General features: G+C 37.5%; 1 protein-coding gene across 1 annotated transcript; it reads left to right on the top strand.

Annotated features, from left to right (window-relative positions):
* Nucleotides 1-248: 248 nt before the first annotated feature.
* On the top strand, nt 249-22,268 carry LOC139154213 (vomeronasal type-2 receptor 26-like). Its single transcript, XM_070728643.1, has 6 exons — nt 249-391; nt 1,481-1,658; nt 15,458-16,312; nt 18,584-18,811; nt 20,195-20,321; nt 21,361-22,268. Exons 1-6 carry the CDS (start codon nt 330-332, stop codon nt 22,266-22,268), a joined length of 2,358 nt encoding a protein of 785 aa, XP_070584744.1. The 5' UTR covers nt 249-329.
* The last annotated feature ends 1,039 nt before the right edge of the window (nt 22,269-23,307 follow it).

The following is a 23,307-nucleotide window of genomic DNA, read 5'->3' as shown; positions in this document are numbered from 1 at the left end:
GTGAGTGGTCCCTCATTCATAGCAGGGACAAAAGATGCCTACAGTTCTAGGAAGCTGAAGAACTGCATTATCCAGTTATGGCTTGAAGTCAGATGGTTATTGGGCAGCAAAGCAATCCTCACAGGTGCTTCAGTGTCAGTGTCTGAACAACACCCGGTAGATGTTGGCATGTCATGGCATCATTCACAATGCTAGTGTTGCTGTTATTACCCCAATGGGTATCCTGTACCCCTGAAACTATTTGTATTGTTAGCAAACCTCTTCCTATTCAATATAAATATTATCAATCAGGAGATCTCATCATTGGGGGCATTATTTCTCAAATCTACATGATTTCAGATATGCCAACATACAGAAGACCTAGGTCTGAGGATCCAGTTGGGGATGCCATGTATGAAGTTGTTATTTGTCATAATATCATATGGCTGTCCAGAATGCATACATAGGGAAGGGAGAGAGAGAGAGAGAGAGAGTTAATTAAATCTTAGACAGACCAGATTATTGCTGCATTTTTTTTAAAAAAAGAAGTTAAATAGTTCCAGGTTTTTTTTCTCTATTGTCATTTAATGTGCTTTTTCCTGACAAATATATTGGTTGGCATTTAAACACTGCAAATGGATCACAGGTGTTAAGAGGAAAGGCTGCATAATCTGTAATACGATTATCAACACAATAATTCATTTTGTATTTTTTTCCCCAGTCCCTTGAGGTTAAACTGATCAGTATGAAAAGATTTGTTAGAGTTGATTGTAAAGAATTTGTTCTATCTGAATCAAGACTGTTGGAATATTCCCTATGCCATCCTGTTATGTGGGTATAGCTGTAGCTGGTTTCAGTGATCTATATTTGTTGCTTGTTTTAATATTCCTCCTTTTAAAAAAAATGTAATGGAATGATCTCTGTAGGGACAGCTTAGAGCACTGCAATTTGTGCGATCAAAAGCAAAAAAAATGCTTTTGCTTTTATTACTGTTCATTTCACTAAGAATCTCTCATTATTTCTCAATAAGGATCTTGCACATGATTCTTATGAGTGCCCTTATGCAAATGTTTGCATGGAGACCACATTATTTTCCAATGTTCTAGTGAGTTTTCACCTGTCTTAGCCATGAAAGCCAACTTAGTCACTCTCTCTCTCTCTCAGACCATCTCGCTTCATAGGGTTGGTGTTTAAGGGAAAATAGGAGGCAGATGTGTTGGATATATTCACCCCCTTGAGTTATTTGTAAAAATTAAAAATAAAAGCAAGGATATAAATACATAAAATAAATACTGCTAGCATAAATGTTTAAATACCAAAAACAAAATCTTTTTTTAAAAAAATCAGATATACTGTACTATGGCTAAGGGTCTAATTCTTCTTCTAGGGTATTCTTGCAGAACTATCAACATATCTTGTCTTTGGCTTTCACTGTCAACAAAATCAATGAAATGCCTTCTCTCTTACCTAACATCACCCTAGGCATCCAAATTTTCAATAGCTATTTCATGGCAAGATGGACTTATTTTGCTTCAATGAAGCTTCTCTCCAGTAAGGACAAATTCATCCCAAATTATAAATGTGATAGCCATGATAGTACAGTTGCTGTAATTGCAGGACCAAACTCTCACATCTGTCAACACATAGTCAACATTTTGAGGATTTATAAAATCCCACAGGTAAGACTTTTCTCATAAGGAAAGCATCCTTTAGCTTAATTAAACCAGTGGCATATTTGTAAGATTCCCCTGGCAAGAGCTGCTCAAGATAAATTGGGTGTCCTATAAGCTATGCATTTTTGTTGTTCTTTACATCACATTTTATAGATGCTAGGTCATATGGTTTTAGAAGACCAACATTAGTAACACACTTTGTTTTGGACAGATGGTTGGCAACAAACTACAACCTCTAGCAAGGTTATTCTGCTCCAGCTGAGACTCAGATATTACTACATCTCGATTTATTGGACAATGTAGATTCTGCCATACCAAATCACTATCATCAGGTGGATTATTTTCTTTATAGGGTTTTCACTATAATCACCATAGATGTCTTTCCCTCTATTGATTTGACCATACCCTGTTCAAGGTGATACGCAGCATTACATTATTTGATAATGAATATGACAGGGTGATTTGCATAAAATATGACATAAAAGGTTGTCCTTAAGGCTAAATAAGAAGCCTTAAGAGGCAAACCTTCCTTTCTTATCATATCCTATGATCTCTATGATGGGTATTAGCTAGACAACATTTGTTAATACCTCCTTAAATCAAATTCCTCTTTTCCCGGAAAAGATATGTTTCTTTAAATAGTAGAAGACAACAATGAATAGGTGTCCTTGTTCAAAATCACCTTTCCCTACTTATATTTTGAAATTAATATTGCCATTCTATTCATGCTATTTATTGCATTTTTAATGTCAGGGCTAACCCATTCAGAACATTTGTTTAAAAAGCTTCATTGCAAAAAAATTCCTTAACCCTGCTGTTCTGTTTAAAAAAAGTTAAAAATCTTCTGTTCGCGGGTCACCCTGACCCGGACCGAAAACTCTTCATTTGCAGTGCTTATGTTTGGTCAATTTGAATACTTTTTTCACTTGGAAAGTAGTCTGAACATTTCTGCACACAATGATATGAAAATTGAACTGAAGAAATTAATCCTTATTGGTTTATTTTGCACATAAATATGCCTCCCCCCGTTTTTGTGAATTTTTTTAGGTTTATTGATAATTATGCCTGCAAAATGCATTCTATTTTACTAAAGTTGGTGTGGGATTGGTAGCTTGAACATTTCTGAACATAATGATATGAAAATTGAACTGGAAAAATTGATGCATATTGGTTTATTTTGTTGATGAAATGCATGCCCCCCATTTTTTTAAATAGTCTTCACTTTATGGATAGTTTTGCTAGCAAAATACATTCTAGTTTACTAAAGTTGGTGTGGGATTGGTAGCTTGAACATTTCTGAACATAATGATATGAAAATTGAACTGGAAAAATTGATGCATATTGGTTTATTTTGCACATAAAGTATGCCTCAATTATTTCAATTTATATAAAAATTATGCTGTTAATTTCAAACTTACATACTTTTTTTTAGTAAAATTGATTTCTTTCATAAAATTAGTTATCTGGCTACAATGTGGTTGATTTTCAAAAGGATATTCCAAATATTTCTAGCCAAATATGTATAAAAAGTGACAATAATGGCACACAGCAAGGCCGGGGGGGGGTGGCCCTTTTGTGGCAAAAATAAACCAATAAGAACCATTTTTTCCAGTTCATTTATATTTTTCTTATATTCAGAAATGTTCAATTTAGTATATCAAATCTTTTGGGGGAAAATTCCTTAGGGATTTGTAGCCTTAAAAATAGAAATTGACACGAAATTCAGAAAGGATGGGGGTAGGGGCTTCTTGATCAAAATAAAAATATAAGTCTCAATTTTTCCAGTTCAATTTTCATATCATTATGTTCATAAATGTTCAAACTAGTTTTCCAGTTGAAAAAGTTTTCAAAAAGATCAAATTCAAGTACCTAAAAAAATTATTTTTGGCCTGGTCACATACGAACAGAAACAGACTCGAAGTGATGAATTTTTTTTGCCCAGAAAACAATTAGCCACCGCCCCAAAAATATTTTTTGATGATCAGCATTGTTAAATTGAGTAAATTAATGCCTAAGATTTTAAAGAATATTTCGGATTTGGAGCATAAAAAAATAAAAAGTGAAAATGGTTGCAAGCAGCTGAGGGGGGTGGGCTTATTTCTGATGTTAAAAAACCAGTAAGAATCATTTTTTTCAGTTCCTTTATATTTTTCTTATATTCATAAATGTTCAAGCTACAAATCCCACACCAACTCCAGTAAAATAGAATGCATTTTGCAAGCAAAACTATCCATAAATTGAAAAAACTTTCACAAAAACGGGGGGGGGGCGTGCATTATATCAGCAAAATAAACCAATAAGAATTACTTTTTTCATTTCAATTTTCATATCATTGTGTGCAGAAATGTTCAGACTACTTTCCAAGTGAAAAAAGCTTTCAAAAAGACCAAACATAAGCACTGCAAATGAAGAGTTTTCGGTCCGGGTCAGGGTGACCCGGGAATAGAAGATTTGTAACTTTTTTTGCCCAGCAAAAACTAAGCCCCCCACCCCCCAAAAAAAATTCTCATAGAGAGAACCCCTGAAATGATGAGCAGTCATGAAATTTCAAGTTTCAGATATGCAGGGGAAAATTTTTACAGGGACTCAAACTTGGCTTCGGGTCACATACGACCCGAACAGAACAGCATATAGAAAGTGAGAATAGAATAGAATAGAATAGAATAGTTTATTGGCCAAGTGTGATTGGACATACAACGAATTTGTCTTGGTGCATATGCTTTCAGTGTACTTCACTTAATGATAATCATAAGCAGAGGTGCGCTACTGCCAGGATGGTGGGGGACACAGTGGGGTAGCAAAAATGGAGCACCACCCCAGAGCACCCAATTTGCACTGAAAAAAGTTGAAAGAAAATGCAGGGTGTCCTGCATAAGCCATGCCCACAGTATGGTAGTAAAAAGTTTGGTAGCCCTTCACTAATCATAAGGTATAAATAAGAAATCAAATTGCATTAGTTAAAAGTCAATATAAATTGTTAAGATACTAAACAACAAGTTACAGTCATGCAATCATAAGAAATGGGTGATGGGAACGATGAGATGATTAATAGTAGTGCAGACAAAGTAAATAGTTTGACAGTGTTGAGAATGATTGGGAATGATTTGAGTGATGGCATTTGGGAAAAACCTGCTCTTGTGTCTAGTTGTTCTGGTGTGCAGCTTATTAAATTAAATAATTAAATAATTACACATATAATTAATTAAAATAATTAAATAAAAGTTTATTAAATTCTCATGACATATGCTACTTCTTGAAGAAAGCCAATGCCAAAGACAAAAATTGTATTTAATCATTTGATATGAGCTGCTAATATTTTAGCTGAGCAAAGGAATAGAACAATATGATATTGCCAGTATAGGATCTTAGTATTTAAAATGTAGAATTAATTATTTCATCCTGTGAAATTGATTTTTAGGTCTTTGAGACATAGTGTTATGACATCAGAAAACTGAGAAATTATGTCATAAAAGAGATCTTAAATATTAAATAATATTTTTATGTGATACTTAAGTTTGAAGGAAAGTTGTGCTTTGTACTCGTCCAATAATCTTTCTTAGCCGTATTTGCTCTTTGCAAATGTAAGCATATGAGCCATAATGGTTAGAGTGTAGTACTGCAGGCTGCTTCTGCTGACTGCTGGCTGATAGCAATTTGGCAGTTCATATCTCACCAGGCTAAAGATTGAATCAGCCTTCCACCCTTCCCAGGTGGGCAAAATGTGGAGCCAAATTGTTTGGGACAATATGCTAACCCTTTAAACCACTTAGATAGAGCTGTAAAGCACTATGAAGTGGTATATAAGTCTAAGTGCTATTGCTATATTCGGAGAAAATAAGAGAAATAATGTTTCCATAAGTTAGAAAACTCTGTTAAATTATATGTGAATAAGTGTTTGCAATTGGACCCCACAAGCTGCACTGATTATAGTGAGGGGGTTGCTTATCACCTATAAAGTCCTACATAGTTTAGGGCCAGACTATCTCCAGGACTGCCTCCTGCCACACAGCTCCCAGGGACCAATAAATAGACTTGGCCTTCTTTGTGTCCCATTGGCCAGACAGTGTTGGTTGGTGGGGCTGCAGGGGAGGGCCTTCTCTCTACCAGCTCTGGCTCTATAGAAGCAGCTGCCCCCTGAGGTCCATGTTGCCCCCACCTTACTGGCCTTCCAAAAGGCCTTGAAGACCTGGCTTTGCCAGCAGGGGCCATTGATAAATTTGATGCCATCTTGATCTGGCCACTAAGAACATGAATGTTTTCTTTTTTTAAAAAAAAATTAAATTGATTTTTAATTTCAAGACAAGACAAGGGCACATACAAAAGCACATAACATAAAAAAGGAGCCCAAGCTGCTCCATACTTTTCAGAAGTCTAAGAAGTTTAAATACAAGTCTTATAGATCATATTAAGAAAAGGTAATACAAAGAGATAGTGAAAGGAACAAAAAAGTATAAACTATCACTAATTACTATTTACAAAAATTTGCATAGTTTTGTACCATCTAGTATAGATTTACAATTATTTACAATAGCATTCTTTTATCCAGCCATTCATAGAACTTGTACCAAATTTTGTAATAATCAGATTCTTCTTCTCCCTTTAACTGCCTTGTCATCATGTCCATTTCAGCACAATCAGTAATTTTATTTATTATTTCTTCTTCTTTTGGAATTTCGGAATCTTTCCATCTTTGAGCATAGGCGACCCTGGCAGCCGTTAAAATATGTATTAGTAAATACAGTGATCCCCCGATCATTGCGAGGGTTCCGTTCCAGGACCCCTCGCAATGACCGGTTTTTCGCGAAGTAGCGCTGCGGAAGTAAAAACACCATCTGCGCATGCGCAGATGGTGTTTTTACTTCCACAGCAGCGAGGAGCCGAAGATTGGGGTTTCCCCACCGCCCACGCAAACTCCTCGCTGCCGCTCGCCCGCCCTTCGCCCGCCCACACCGTTCGCTCGCGCCACTTCCCAGCTGAGTCCTGAAGCCAATTCGCTTCAGGACTCAGCTGGGAAGCGGCGAGAATGAACGGTGTGGGCGGGCGAAGGGCAGGCGGGCGCGCGGGCAGGCAGGCGGCGGACAAGCCGTTCACTCGCGTCCCTCACTCGCGCCGCTTCCCAGCTGAGTCCTGAAGCCAATTCGCTTCAGGACTCAGCTGGGAAGTGGCGAGAATGAACGGCGTGGGCAGGCGAAGGGCAGGCGGGCGGCAGCAAGGAGTTTGCGTGGGTGGTGGGGAAACTCCTCGCTGATGCCCACCGCTCGCCCTCCTGCCAGCAAGAGGGGGAAGACCTAGGGAAGCCGCCCAGCAGCTGATCTGCCCGGCGCCATCTACGCATGCGTGCCCATAGAAAAAATGGCGCTCATGCGCAGATGGTGTTTTTACTTCCGGGTTGCAAAATCGCCATATAGCCGTTTCGCAATGATCGGGATCGCAATACCCGGGGGATCACTGTATTGGATTTCTTTTTTCTACTTCTGAGTAGGAATTCCTAATAAAAAGAATTCTGGCATCTTTTCTATGTCCTCTTGTGCTATTTCTTTTAATCGCTTTTTGATTAAGTTCCAATAGTATTTGACTTTAGGACAGGTCCACCATTGGTGATAATACGTGCCTATCACCTTTTTGCACTTCCAGCAATTTTGTTGAAAATTCGGATACATTTTGGCGAGTCTGTTGGGTGGCAAGTGCTATCTATGGAACATTTTCATCTGGTTTTCTTTAAATGCTGTATGACTTTGTTATCTGCCAATTGTATGTCCATGAATTTTCCCATTTGTCCATATCTATTGGCTGCCCAAAATTCCTGCACCAACTAATCATAGTATCTTTTACCATATTACTTTCTATTTTGGATCTTATCATATACTTATATATTTTCCTGATCACTTTTTCTTGATTTTTCATAATTATTTTATCAAAACTTGATTTCCCTTTCTGAAAATCAGCTGAAAATCTTGCTTGAATCTGAGTGTATATCCACCAGTCTATCTCCCTACCCTCATAATTTAAAACTTGTCTGGTTTTTAATTCTAACTGGGAATCTAAAAGATCTTAATATCTTAATACTTCAGTGCTTTTTTTAATGTTTGGATGTCTTATTGCATCCATTGGTGAAATCCAATCTGGGACAGTTGAAACAATTGTCTCACATTTATCTCATATATCTTTTCTTCCTTTCATATATCTTCTCTATTTTTATATGTTTTCTTCTATCCTTTTCTTTATATATATTACTACATGTCTATTCTCTTCAATATGTATTGTGTATTAGACAAATAAATAAATTAAATAAATAAATAAATAAATAAATAACAAATAAATAAATAAACAAACAAACATGATCTTTCTTTATTTCTAGCCAAAGTTGTTGTAAGGAATTTCTGATTATGTGGTTTTTAAAGTATTTATGTACTTTATATTTCTCATACTATGCGAAGGCATGCCAACCCAGCATTAATTCGTGGGAATCAACAGGCTCAAGCTCAACCCAGACAAGACTAGGGTTTTGTCTCCCAAGGACTCTACCATCTGTCCATCTTTGGTCATGTGGAGGGAAGAAATAACCCCCTCAGATAGGGTTTGCAACTAGGGGGTCCTCCGAGATCCACAGCTAAGGCTAGATCAATATTTCTCAGCTGTGGCTAAGGGGGCTTTTGTCTTTTTTTGCCTCTTTAATTTTTCTTTTTAACACATATCCATACAAATGGCAATGCATATACCTAACATACATATTACAAATAGTACCTTAGTCCATATTTTCCTTTTCTGTATCCTTATTTAGATCTTTTTCTTATTTAATAAGTCAATAGTCTTCATTTAAAATTCATTTCCTCACTTCCCTCTTACATTCTCCATCTCTCCCACCTACCTTCCTTCCTCTCTCTCCAACCATCCCTTTTCCTCTCACCTCTCTTCGTTTAACCTTCTCCAAAAAAGTACTTCCTCTCTTTAATCTTTTCTTTGGCATTCCTACTTCCAGCAAAAAAAAAACCCTTTTCATTTGGCAGACTATCAATATAGTATTTTTAATCTATTCCCTTATTATTTTTCTTATTTTTAAGTTTTCTTAAACATATTTGTTATTATTATTCTTTATTTTGGTATATATTTTAATATTAGTATTAATTAACAACCTTATAATTCTAATTTTGTCATCTGGGTTAATATATTTCTTTTCTCTTCTCTTTCTTGCTGTTTTTATCTTAATCCCAATCCTAACTAAACTCACTTTCTATCCATTCAAAGCACTTCATCCAAACCTTGTAATACTCAGAGTCCTATCTGTCCTTAAGTGTCATTGTCATTCTACTCATCTCCGCACAATACAATTTTTTCGAGAACATCTTCGTCTGATGTAATCTTAGATCCTTTCCACTTCTGTGCAAAGGTGATTCTTGCTGCTGTCAGTATATCATCATCTATACTCAGCAAAATAACATCCAATTCAATCTTTTTCAAAAAAATTAATTATTATTAATATTAATAATAATAATAATAATAATAATAATAATAATAATAATAATAATAATTTATTAGATTTGTATGCCGCCCCTCTCTGAGAACTCAGAGTGGCTTACAACAACAACAATCATAATAATAATAATGTACAAATCCAATATTTAAAAACACAATTTAAAAACCCTTATTAATAAAATACTCACACAACCCAATCAAACCATACATAAAACGGTAGTTAGGGGAGGTATCAATTTCCCCATGCCTGGTGACAAAGGTGAGTTTTCAACAACTTACGAAAGGCAAGGAGGGTGGGGGCAGTTCTGATCTCTGGGGGGAGTTGGTTCCAGAGGGCTAGGACCCACACAGAGAAGGCTCTCACCCTGGGCCCCACCAGATGACATTGCTTAGTCAACAGGACCCGGAGAAGGCCCACTCTCTGGGATCAAATCAGCCACTGGGATTTGTGTGGCAGAAGATGCTCCTGCAGGTATTCTGGTCCGATGCCATTAGGGCTTTATAGGTCATAACCAACACTTTGAATTGTGACTGGAAACTGATCGGCAGTCAGTGCAGGCCGCGGATTATTGATGAGACATGGGCATACCTAGGGAGGCCCATGATTGCTCTCGCAGCCACATTCTGCATGATCTGAAGTTTCTGAACACTTTTCAAAGGTAGCCCCATGATATTATCTGCCTTATTGTCTGTTTCATATCTTGCCTTAATTTGTAATATTGTATACCAGTCCAAAATAATTCCTTGTTCTTCTAATTCCTGGCTTGATTTTAAGTTCTCTTCCTCAGTCAAAATGTTTTTGTATCTCAATATATTCTGCCAATCCACAAGGTTTGGATGCATCAATGCTTCTATTATTGATATCCAGCAAGGTACACTTGTATAGAATTTCCCTTTTATTTTTTTTCCCACACTAAGTATAATTAATTTCTAATAAAAGGTCTCTGGAAATAACTATGTATCTTATTTCTCCATACAATATAAATATGTGCATATCTTATCTGCACTTCGTGCCCTTCTAAGGTCAAAAGTCTTTTATTTCTTAAGACAATCCATTCTCTCAACCATGTCAGAACTGCTGCTTGACAATAAATCTCTCAATTTTGCATTCCAAACCCACCTCTAATTCTAGCATTTTGAAGTAGTTTTATACTCATTCTCGGTCTTTTCCTCTGCCACACAAATTTTGAGATCATTGTATTAATTTCTTTAAAATATATTTTAGCTATTTTTATAGGGATTGGTGAAAATAGAAATAACAACCGAGGTAATATATTCATTTTGATCAAAGCTATTCTACCCATTAGTGATATTTGTAAATCAATAAAACTTTCCCTAAAACCCATGCTCTGAAGTTGTTGTATCAAAAATTGTCAGTTAACATTGTCAAAGGTTTTCTGTGCATCTAAGAACATTAAATAAAGCTGCTTGTTTTCCAGGATGCTGTTGATAAATCTCTAAAGTATGGAATCAAAATTTTGGATACAATGTAAATTTGGACAAAAGGGATATAATATGGCATAAAAATTACAAATTGACCAAATCAGTAGCATATTGGGAAAACCTATATAAAATGTATTTTAAGTGGCATCTTGCACCAGCAAGATTGGCACAAATGTACCCTAAACTCAAACCACACTGCTGGAGATGCAAAGAAAAATCAGGAACTTATTTTCATATATGGTGGACATGTCCACATATCCAAAAATTATGGAATAAAACACAAAAATGGCTAATGGAAATGATTAAATTGAAAATAAATAAAAAACCTGAAACATTTTTATTAGGAATAATACATCAAAAAATGGAAGAAAATCATTACTATTTAATACTGCATGTATTAACTGCAGCTATTAGCCCAGTAGCACAGAATTGGAAACAAAATAAATTACCTGATGAACAAACCTGTTGCTCCTTCTAGTTCCTTGTCTTTAATTTCTTCTTCTTGTTGACTTAATTATTGCTGTGTTGTTTGTATCTCTGCCTTATTTATTCTTGGTTATTTCCACTCCCTTTCTCTCTGTCTTTCTCTCTCTTCATGGCATTCAAAATGTTCAAAGTGGAAGGCCTCTGCTCTATCAAGTGTGTCCAAAATCATCCTCTGTCATGCCATACCACCATAATTCCTTCTTCTACCAGCCATCTAAAGCTGATACCTCTATTAATCAAATTTTTGTTCAAAAATTTATAATCTCTCCTCAAATCTCTAACTTTCCTTGGGATTTCTCCAATACAACAATCTCTTTTTCTCTATATTTAAGAGCTGTATTTCTCAACTTCAATAACAATTCATTTTTTCATATCTTCTTTGTAAATCTGATGTGTGTAATTTGTTCAACTTCACATGGTAATTTGTACAACTTCATGTGGTAATTTGTTTTTCATTTCATATCTGATATTTACTCTGTAAATTTCATCAATGTTGTTAAGTACTTTTTCTTTCCCCTCTCCCATCATGTCTACTAATATCTCTGCCATCTTTTCTGCCAAGATTTCTTCTTTTCCTTCCACCACATTCTGGAATCTTAGATAATATTCTGAATGATCCATATCTGAAATTATACTTATTCTCTATTGCCTTTTATCCATTTACATCCACCTCTTTTATCTTTTCTCTGTTGTCCTGAAATCCTTCTTCTGCTTTCTATAGACATTGTTCATTCTTTTTCCAGCAATTGTTTTATTTCTTTCAAGTCTTTCAAGTCTATCTACAATTTTCACTTGGAACTTCATTTGTCTCATTTCTGTATTAGTTTTATCCCTCTGCATTGTTGTATCCACTATTTTCTGGTTTGAAGCCTGAGACAATAGTGTAGATGCTGCTGGCATATATGATGATATATTTCTTGTTGCCATATTGTCAAATATTTATAATCAAAATACAGGTGTAAAGTTCAATGTACTTCAGGCTCTTCTTTGCCCTAATCCAATTATTAGCCATCCTGAGTCCTACGGGATTGGGTGGCATATTAGTAGAATAAATTAAATTAAATTAAATTAAATTATTATAGGAAATCAAACAGAAACTGTAATCCAAAGACAGGTATTTAGATATATCTTCACGCTCTTCTGTGCCCTAATCCTGCGCCGGTTGGAGGGGTTGGGAGTGGGAGGCACTGTTCTTCAGTGGTTCTCCTCCTACCTCTCCGGTCGGTCGCAGTCGGTGTTAGTGAGGGGTCAGAGGTCGACCTCTAGGTTTCTCCCTTGTGGGGTGCCTCAGGGGTCGGTCCTCTCCCCCCTGCTATTTAATATCTACATGAAACCGCTGGGTGAGATCATCCAAGGGCATGGGGTGAGGTATCATCAATATGCCGATGATACCCAGTTGTACATCTCCACCCCATGTCCAGTCAACGAAGCAGTGGAAGTGATGTGCCGGTGCCTGGAGGCTGTTGGGGCCTGGATGGGTGTCAACAAACTCAAACTCAACCCAGACAAGACGGAGTGGCTGTGGGTTTTGCCTCCCAAGGACAATTCGATCTGTCCGTCCATTACCCTGGGGGGGGAAATTATTGACCCCCTCAGAGAGGGTCCACAACTTGGGCGTCCTCCTCGATCCACAGCTCACATTAGAGAAACACCTTTCAGCTGTGGCGAGGGGGGCGTTTGCCCAGGTTCGCCTGGTGCGCCAGTTGCGGCCCTATTTTGACCGGGAGTCATTGCTCACAGTCACTCATGCCCTCATCACCTCGAGGCTCGACTACTGTAACGCTCTCTACATGGGGCTACCTTTGAAAAGTGTTTGGAAACTTCAGATCATGCAGAATGCAGCTGCGAGAGCAATTATGGGCGTCTCTAAGTATGCCCATATCACTCCAACACTCCGCAGTCTGCATTGGTTGCCGATCAGTTTCCGGTCACAATTCAAAGTGTTGGTTATGACCTACAAAGCCCTTCATGGCACCGGACCAGAATATCTTCGGGACTGCCTCCTGCCGCACGAATCCCAGCGACCGGTTAGGTCCCACAGAGTCAGCCTTCTCCGGGTCCCGTCAACCAAACAATGCCGTCTGGTGGGCCCCAGGGGAAGAGCCTTCTCTGTGGGGGCCCCAACCCTCTGGAACCAGCTCCCCCCTGAGATTAGGATTGCCCCCACCCTCCCTGCCTTTCGTAAACTCCTTAAGACCCACCTCTGCCGTCAGGCATGGGGGAACTAAACATCTCCCCCTTGCCCATGTTGTTTTTCCGTTGATTGATTGACTGTGTGTCTGTTTTTACATACATTGGGATTGTTTTATGAATTTATTAATTTTAAACTGTAATTAGATTGGTGGGCATTGGATTTGTTATTATGTACTGTTTTTATTATTGTTGTGAGCCGCCCCGAGTTTGCGGAGAGGGGCGGCATATAAATCCAATAAATCTAATCTAATCTAATCTAATCCAATGTTTATAAAAAATAAATTCAAATCAAAAAGAAAAGTCCAAAAAGTGAAAAAGAATAGGGAAGGAGAAAAAAAGACCTTAAAACTCTTCAATCTTCATGCTCTTCTAGCCCTAATCCATCAGAGGGGTAAAAAGCATTAAAAAAAGAAAAGTGAGAGAGCAAAGAAAAAGAGAAAAGAAAAAGTAAAAAGTAAAAATATTAAAAATATTAAAAATAAAATGCAAATTACAAACTACAAACTCAGCATTCAGATCTTTGGGCTGTTGTTGCCCTAATCCGACGATTCAAATCAAAATCAAAATTAAAAAGAGAATAAGAAAAACATTGGCAAAAACAACCTTGCAAAATATGACTTTATAACTACCAGCATAAATAAAAAACAACAGATGTTATGCACTGGCAAATAATTATTAGAGACAAAGACAAAGCTAAGAGCACCTTTTAAAAAAGAAAATAAAAGAAAACCAAACAACTGCTCTTTTTAATTTTAAATCTGAAAGCAATTTACTGTTCCAAAACAAAAGAGGTATGAAAAGAACAAAGCTCATGTAGTCCGCAACAATATTTCAAGAAGAAAAAATACACTAGCTAAATGTAGCCAAAGTAATAATAAAAAAGAATGACCAAAATTGATTCTAGATGTCACAACATTCTTCAATTGTAACCATTGCAACAGTCTAAAATCAAAAATATCAACTACTGTATAAGTCTTCCAAAAATAGTAAAATGCAAAAAAATATATAGTCCAATTATTAAGGTTTAATATCCAATAAACACAGCAATTTTCATAAAGTACTCCAATTTACTAGCTTTATATTAAAACGCTCTTCTCACGGCTTAATTTCTGGAAGTGAAAGTGAAAAAACTTTCTCTCCCCCCTTTCTTTCTCCAATTCTTTTAATTATGATCCACTTTAATAGAAGAAAAAGCTATTTCCATTCTATTTTAAAAGGTTTAGTTCACTGCTGTTTATTTAAAAATGTAGTCATCTCACCCAGATGACTCCAATCTGCTTTCATATCCATGCTGTTAGCTTCGATGCCAAACTAATGTCATCCTCTTGCCTCCATTCAACCAATGGCCAAGAAGCTTAGCTGCAGCTGCCTCAGGGGTCTATGGCAACCCCCTTTAGCTCGCTTAGCAATCCTTTTCTTCGCTGCTTGCCTTGCACAAGTCCATCTTGTGCACCAGTTGCAGCCCTACCTAGACCAGGAGGCTTTTGGTACAGTCACTCATGTCCTCATCATCTCACATCTTGATTATTGTAATTCACTCTACATGGGGCTACCCTTGAAAAGCAGTTGGAAACTTCAAAATGCAGCCATGCAAACCATCATAGGTGTACAGAGATATACCCATATTACTCCAACTCTCCGCAGACTGCATTGGTTTCCAGTTGGCTTCCAAACACAATTCAAGGTGCTGGTTATCACCTTTAAAGACCTACATGTCTTAGGACCAGACTATTTACAGAACCATCTCCTACTTCCCTATGACCCATAAGGGCCCACAGAGTCGGACTTCTCCAGGTCCTGTCTGCCAAACTATGTCAGCTGCCAGGGCCTCAGGGAAGGACCTTCTTCTCCATGGTAGCTCTGCTGCTTTGGAACTAACTGCCTCCGGAGATTCGGATTATCCCCACCCTGCCAGTCTTCAGAAAAGCCATCAGGACCATGAATGAGTGAGTGTGTGCATGCCTTTTTAGGGGCAGAATGTATTTTATACTGCTTTTGTATTTATTGTTCTTTTTGTTATATTGTTGGTATTTATTCTCATGATTGTAAATAAATGAATGAATGAATGAATGAATGAATGAATGAATGAATGAATGAATGAATGAATAAATAAATAAATAAATAAATAAATTTTTATAGAGAATGAAAAAACAATATCAAGATTTTGGGCTTCATCCTCTAAGCTCCGTTTTTTTTTAAATGTCCTTCAGATCAGCTATGGCTCTGCTCCAGTGATGAATAACTATAACCAGGCTGATTTTTTTCACCAAATGTTTCCAGATGATGACGATCAAACTATGGGGATTCTCCAGTTGCTACTGCATTTCAAATGGATATGGATTGGTCTAGTTTTTTTTGAAAGTCACAGTGGTGAAAGGTTTGTACATAATGCATTTATCTTGTTTTCCCAGAAAGGTATTTGCTTTGATTTCATAGAAGAACTGCCCAAAGAATCTTTTTCTGATGATATAAGCGTAATGATAGATGATTGGCTTAAAACATACAAAAATATCATGAAGGGTACTGCCAATGTTGTCATCATATACGGAGAAAATCAGATCATGATATTTTTGAGAATGGTTCCCTATGTTTCAACATTTGAAATGTCTTTGAAAACCAAAGATAAAGTATGGATTATGACAGCCCAGATGGAGTTTACATCCCTTCCTTTTCAAAACAACTGGGGACTTGATTTCATCCATGGTGCTCTATCATTTGCAGTTTCCTCAAAAGAAGTGTTAGGGTTTAAGGAATTTGTTCAGACTCAAGACCCAACTTCCAAAGGCCAGGACAGTTTCATCAATGTCTTCTGGGAACATGTATTTGAATGCGTTTTACCTAAAGCCTTCATAGATGAAAAAAACAGAAATAGGTGCACTGGGAATGAGAAGATGGAAGATCTTCCTGCATCTGTTTTTGAAATGAGTATGACTAGCCAGAGCTACAACATTTATAATGCTGTTTATAATATAGCGTATGCTCTCCAATCCATACATTCATCTCAATTCAGACACAGAACAAATATCAGCAATGGAAGAAAGTTTCTTCAGAATCAAGTATGGCAGGTAAGAGACTCAGCTCACTAATGCAGGGGAATTAGCATAGCTGGAATATGAAATACCTAACTCTCAATTACATTCAGAAACTTTGTCTCAATGATTTAGATAACATGGCTTGTATTCTGGTGTTTAAAACGATAACAATTCAAGGATTGTAAAAAAGTGTGCAAGCATCATTGTATATTATTCTGTTGGTTTGCATGTAACATCACATAGGCAGTCAGGGAGCTCAGAGAACTTTCCCATCAACTACATATCCAAAAGAAAAGAACTTTTATAGCAAGCTAAATAGATTTTCCCCCTGTCATTAGACATAGAGAAAGATTTCTGAAATTTCTTTTAAAAGCAAGATAGAAATATATTTATTTATTTGTTTGTTTGTTTGTTTGCTTGTTTAATTATTCGTTTATTCATTTATAAGCATCTGCTGATGGACTCATGGCAGCGTTCCATAATAAAATCAAATACAGAAATTAAAAATCCCAGAATGGCATATAAAATACAATAAAATACAAAAGTTAAAACCCCAATACAAAAGACATACAACCATCTATCATTCGTACTGCTGGTCAGAATACAATGTTATCGCTCAACGGCCCCAGGTCTACCAGCACAGCCATGTTTTTAAAGACTTTCAGAAGGCCAGAAGGTTGGGAGTGGTGCTAATCTTTGGGGGAGTTAGTTCCAAAGGACCAGAGCCACAGCAGAGAAGGTTCTTCCCTGCAGTCCTGTCAGCCAGCATTGCTCAGCCAACGGGACCCAAATCTGTGTGATCTGAATGGTCACTGGGAGATATGAGGCAGGATGAACTCATAAAAAAGAGTCCTCGGAGAGGGCTGGTATACAAATCTAATGTAATAATAATAATAATAATAATAATAATAATAATAATAATAATAATAATAATTGTTATTATTGTTGTTGTTGTTGTTATTATTATTGTTGTTGTTGTTGTTGTTGTTGTTGTTGTAAATAAATGATCCTAAGCCATATAGGGCTTTATAGTTGATAACCAAATTAAATTGCATTCGGAGACCAATCAGAAGCCAATGCAGCTCGCGGAGTGATGGAATTATATGGGTGTTATCTGGGTATACCCATAACGGCTTGATGGCTATGTTTTGGACTAATTCCAGAATTAAGAAATCTCCAAACATTCTATAACGGTAGTCCCAAGTAGAGCTCATTGCAGTAATAAAGCCTTGAGGTGATAAGGGCACCCTATCCAAATAGGCACAATTGGTGCATTAGACAAACCTGTGCAAAAGTTCCCCTAGCCACAGCTGAGAAATGTTGCTCTAGCCTCAGCTGTGGGTCCAGGAGGACTCCCAAGATGTGGACCTGCTCTAAGGGGGTCAAGATCTCCCCTCACAGAGTAATGGATGGACAGATGGAATAGTCCTTGGGAGACAGATCCCACAACCATTCTGTCTTGTCAGATGATCTTGAGGCATCCAGACCCTCACAGCCTCCAGATATTGGCACATCACTTCCACTGCTTTCATGAATGGACACGGGGCGGAAATGTACAGCTGAGTATCTTCAGTGTACTGCTGGAAACTCACCCTGTGCCATCAGATGATCTCATTCAGTGGTTTCATATAGATGTTAAACAGTAGGGGGGATAGAATCAATCCCTGAGGCACCCCACAAAGGAGGGGCCTAGGAGCCGATCTCTGCTCCCCCCACTAACACCAACTGCGACTGAACAGACAGATAAGAGGAGAATTCACTGTAAAAATGGTGCCTCCCACTCCCAGCCCCTCCAATTGACACAAAAGGATACCATGGTCGATGGTATCAAAAGCCGCTGGGAGGTTAAGAAGCACCAGCATAGAGGAATATCCTCTATTCTGGGCCCACCACAGATCATGCATCAGTTTAACCAAAATAGTTTTAGTGCTGTAGTCAGGCCTGAAACCAGACTGATAAGGATCTAATCAGCTTCATCCAAGGACCACAGGAATTGCAGCATCAGGAAAAGGGATCTTTTTTTGGATTACAGCTTCCTTATTTTATGGGTAGTTTGTTTTTCTTGGGTTTGGTGATAATTAATGGTATATATGACATTATGACTTTTTGCATTTCGAGCAAAAAGATATTGTAGTAGACTTCAGCAATATTACAGTCAGAGAATAATGTTTGCCAATCAAGAGATGAGAGGTCAGCATCTATGATATCATAGCTTGCTTTTTTAAAGTTGTAATTGGTTATCCTATTGTTACATAATTATATATTATTACATAATCTTATATAATAATTCTTGCTTCTGTTTAGCTCTACTACTATTTGAGAAGTGTTTCGTTTAACAATAGTGTTGGGGAAAAGGTCTCCTTTGATCAAAATGGGAAATTAATTTCTGGATTTGATATTATTAACTGGGTTACATTCCCAAATCAGTCCTTTATTAGACTTAAAGTTGGAAAGATTGATCCTTTGGCTCAACCAGAAGCGGCTCTCACTATTTCTGCAGATGACATCAACTGGCCCAATATGTTTAACCAGGTAGGACATATTTCAGAAAAAATATGACAGTCTCATCCCATTTAATACCTAATGCAAGGGAATTCAGATAATCTCCAGTCTGTCATTCATATCTCTTGGTGATAACAGGGATGCACAAATGTAGCTACCTTGGTCAGCCAAGGAGGTCTATGTATAATTACCTGTTTGGACAGTATTGCATTGTTATCCTAAATAGACAGCCTGCCATTTATACTGTACTTTATATTCATTTCAGAATCCGTCATTAGACAGAGAATACCCTAATAATTTCCAAAAATACCCCATTCACTAACAATATTTTATACCAGAATGTTATACTAGGCCCTCAACAGTGAGGATTCAGGCCCGGCTACAGCATGGAAACTGCTTTGGTCGCACTGATGGATGATCTCTGGCGGGCCCGGGAGAGGGGTTTATCCTCTGTCCTGGTGCTTCTTGACCTCTCAGCGGCTTTCTATACCATTGACCATGGTATCCTTCTGCGCCAGCTGGAGGGGTTGGGAGTGGGAGGCACTGTTCTGCAGTGGTTCTCCTCCTACCTTTCAAGTCGACCTCTAGGTTGCTCCCTTGTGGGTTGCCTCAGGGGTTGGTCCTCTCCCCCCTACTTTTTAACATCTACATGAAACCACTGGGTGAGATCATCCAAGGACATGGGGTGAGGTATCATCAATATGCAGATGACACCCAGTTGTACATCTCCACCCCATGTCCACTTGGTGAAACAGTGGAAGTGAGGTGCCAGTGCCTGGAGGCTGCTGGGGTCTTGATGGATGTCAAAAGGCTCAAACTCAACCCTGACAAGCAGAGTGGCTGTGGGTTTTGCCTCCCAAGACAATCCCATCTGTCCATCCATTTCCCTGGGGGGGGGATCTTTAACTCCCTCAGAGAGGGTCGTGCAATTTGGGCATCCTCCTCAACCCACAGCTAACATTAGAACACCATCTTTCGGCTGTGGTGAGGAGGGCGTTTGCCCAGGTTCGTCTGGTGCACCAGTTGTGATCCTACAGGGAGTCTCTGCTCACAGTCACTCATGCCCTCATCACCTCGAGGTTCGACTACTGTAACGCTCTCTACATGGGGCTACCTTTAAAGAGTGTTCAGAAACTCCCCCCAGAGATCAGAACCGCCCCCACCCTCCTTGCCTTTCGTAAATTACTGAAGACCCACCTATGTCATCAGGCATGGGGAAACTTAGTCCCTGGGTTTATATTATTTATGTATGGTATGTGTTGTATGGTTTTAATAATGGGTTTTTAGATGTTTTTAAAAAGGAATCTCCGGAGAGGGGCGGCATACAAATCTAATAAATTAAATTAAATTAAATACTGTAGATGAAATGGAAGTTCTAATGAAGTTCTAATACAATGCCTACTTTGCCAACAGATACGTCCTCTTTCTCTATGCAACCGCAATTGTCCTTCAGGTTATAGGAAGACAAAAATTGAGGGGAAAACATTTTGTTGTTATGAATGCTTTCCATGTTCTAAAGGAAAATTTTCAAACAAGAGTGGTAATATATTTTTTTTAACTAAAGAATTAAATATCCCTGGCTAAAGTAAAGAAATATCCCTGGCTAAAGTAATTAAATATGTGTTTGTTTGCTCTTGGGTAAATGCAATATTTTAGTGAGGTGGTTGGAAGCAAGATGGCAAGTCAAATCTCTTTCAGTCATTGTTTCGTTTTGAGCCATTCAGATATTAATTTGCCTTCTAAGATTATGCAAAAAATAAAATAATGTAGTCAAATGGAACTTTTAAGTGTTTCTTGTGGTCTCCCTGAAAAGGCAGAATATAAATGCAATGTATATATATGAAATTTGGAAGAAAATATGGCAAAAGTGAAAGGAAAGAAGGAAGGAAGGACTATTGGTGTACCCCAAAACATTGATTTGCTAATTAATTAATGTAATTTTTATAATTAATTCATGTAATAATTAATTGGTGTGTTTTTGTGAGAAGAATAACATCGTAATATGTAGTAAGACACTTCAAGAGAGTTGTGGGAAAATTCAGCACACTCACACTCAGAAATTTGACTTGCATTTGACTTTATTTATTCGTTTGTTTGTTTGTTTGTTTGTTTGTTTGTTTGTTTGTTTGTTTGTCGGTCGGTCGGTCGGTCGGTCGGTCCGTCCGTCTGTCCATCCATTTATTTATTTATTTATTCATTCATTCATTCATTCATTCATTCATTCATTCATTCATTTATTTATTTATTTATTTATTTATTTATTTATTTATTTATTATTTTGTCATACTTATATGCCATTCAACTCCTGAAGAATTCTGGGCAGCTTGTTCTTAAAATATTCTTGTTCTTAAAATATTCTAATTATAACTTCCAGCCAGTGAAACACTGGAATAGGTTACTTCCTTTATTGAGGGAACATACTCTGTTCATTAGACAAAAAGACATTTTGCAAAGGGAGAGCTCCCCCCATCATCCAAAGATATTCTAAATATTTTATATATGTACACGAACAACATTAATTTGAGATTAATTATTGAATCCTGCACTGAAAAAACTTCATTTCTTTCCCCCCTTTCCAGACATGGAGGAGTGTTTTAATTGTCCAGAAGATCATTATCCAAGCAATAAACAAGACTTCTGCATTCCAAAAAGTATAAGCTTTTTGTCTTACAAAGAACCCTTGGGAGTCAGTTTGACCACTGTTGCCATTTTCTTCACTTCTTTAACAGCTTTAGTTATTGGAATTTTCTTTAAATATAGAGACACTCCTATTGTCAAGGCCAACAACCGAAACCTTACCTATACCCTTTTACTAACACTGTTGTTCTCCTTTCTATGTTCTTTTTTGTTCATTGGCCAACCAGACAAGTGGAGATGTCTTTTTCGACAAATTGCTTTTGGCATCATCTTCTCCATGGCAGTTTCTTGCATATTGGCCAAAACAATAATTGTAGTACTTGCTTTCCTGGTTACGAAGCCAGGATCTAGAATGATGAAATGGGTAGGGGGGAGGCTGAGCCTTACCATTGTTGTTTCATGTTCCTTTATTCAAATAGCTATCTGTACTGTATGGGTTGTAATTTATCCACCTTTTCCAGATTTTAGTATGCACTCAGTAGCAAAAGAAATTGTACTAGAATGTAATGAAGGTTCTGCTATCATGTTTTATTGTGTCTTGGGATTTATGGGCTTTCTGGCAATTGTCAGCTTCACTGTGGCTTTCCTAAGCAGAAATCTACCAGACAGTTTTAATGAAGCCAAGTTCATCACCTTCAGCATGTTGCTGTTTTGCAGTGTTTGGATATCTTTTGTTCCAACTTATCTTAGTGCCAAAGGAAAATATATAGTGGCTGTGGAGATCTTCTCCATATTAGCTTCCAGTGGTGGTTTACTGAGCTGTATCTTCTTCCCCAAATGCTTTGTTATTTTAGTATTGCCTGAGCTGAACAATAAGACACACTTAACTAGGAAAAAAAGTAGATTTTAAAACAACAAAGTTCTTTTTCAGGCAATGTCAAATGTATTTTTCCCTAGTAGAAGCAACTGGGTTTCTTTCTATCATGATCGATTTCATCTTGTCTATACAATTTTTATGCAATAGAACCTACTACTTCCATGGGAATGAAATGTCCCTTACACTATTTTCTTGGCTTACACCATATCCCCAATATATCCGTCACAGCTTGCATTGGCCCACCATGTGGCCTCTGTGAGCCATTTCCCATTTCCCATGAACTCCTGTGCAGCCCTAACAAGTCTTCCTCACTGGCCCCTCCCTGAACTATATCACAATTTTTATGTACCCCTATACACCTATACCATATTCCTATGAACCATTTTTAATGCTCACCACATCTCATAATTTCCCTGCCCTCCTTGTATTTCAGCCATCATATCCTGCGTCTTGGCCTTGGACTTGCATTTTCCTGCTAGTTTTCTAATTGACTTTTCCCCAGAAATATTTCCACAATAAAAATAAAAGTTGAAGCTATTAGGAATTAGAGGGGTGGATAGGGAAGGAGGGAGTAAGGGAGACTTTTTGATGTTCCCTATCTGTTTCCAGGAGGACATTCAAAAGGGAGGCCATCAGGAATTCAGAAGTTGCTTCCATGCTCACATTTTTTTTGCTCACCCATGATAATTCTGTTTCTGTTTTTAGATAAGAAAATATTTCTGAAATGATGGGTTTTCTAGTCTTTTACAATTGTTCATTCCCTGGAATACTTTTTCCCTATAGGTAATAACAACTTCTCTATTTCTAAATAATATAATCATATGGTGTACTAGATATATTTTTCTGATATCAAAGTAAGTTAGGAAATCATACAGACATGACTTCTTGAGTGTTTTTCAACTTTACCAGCAGTAGTCATGGAAATAATCTGCTAAATAAAATATTTTGTTGAATAGATGTTTGTTGTGTGCATGATTGTCATCCCTTGTCAAAAGGGTGTGTATGACAGTAGAGGGTCCTTTTATACTTCTGACTTGGTCCTGATTAGCTAAAGGGCAGTGTCTTCGAGGCT

Source organism: Erythrolamprus reginae, chromosome Z, assembly GCF_031021105.1.
Source record: "Erythrolamprus reginae isolate rEryReg1 chromosome Z, rEryReg1.hap1, whole genome shotgun sequence".
Taxonomy (NCBI): domain Eukaryota; kingdom Metazoa; phylum Chordata; class Lepidosauria; order Squamata; family Dipsadidae; genus Erythrolamprus; species Erythrolamprus reginae.
This window is presented reverse-complemented; position numbering and strand designations above follow the sequence as displayed.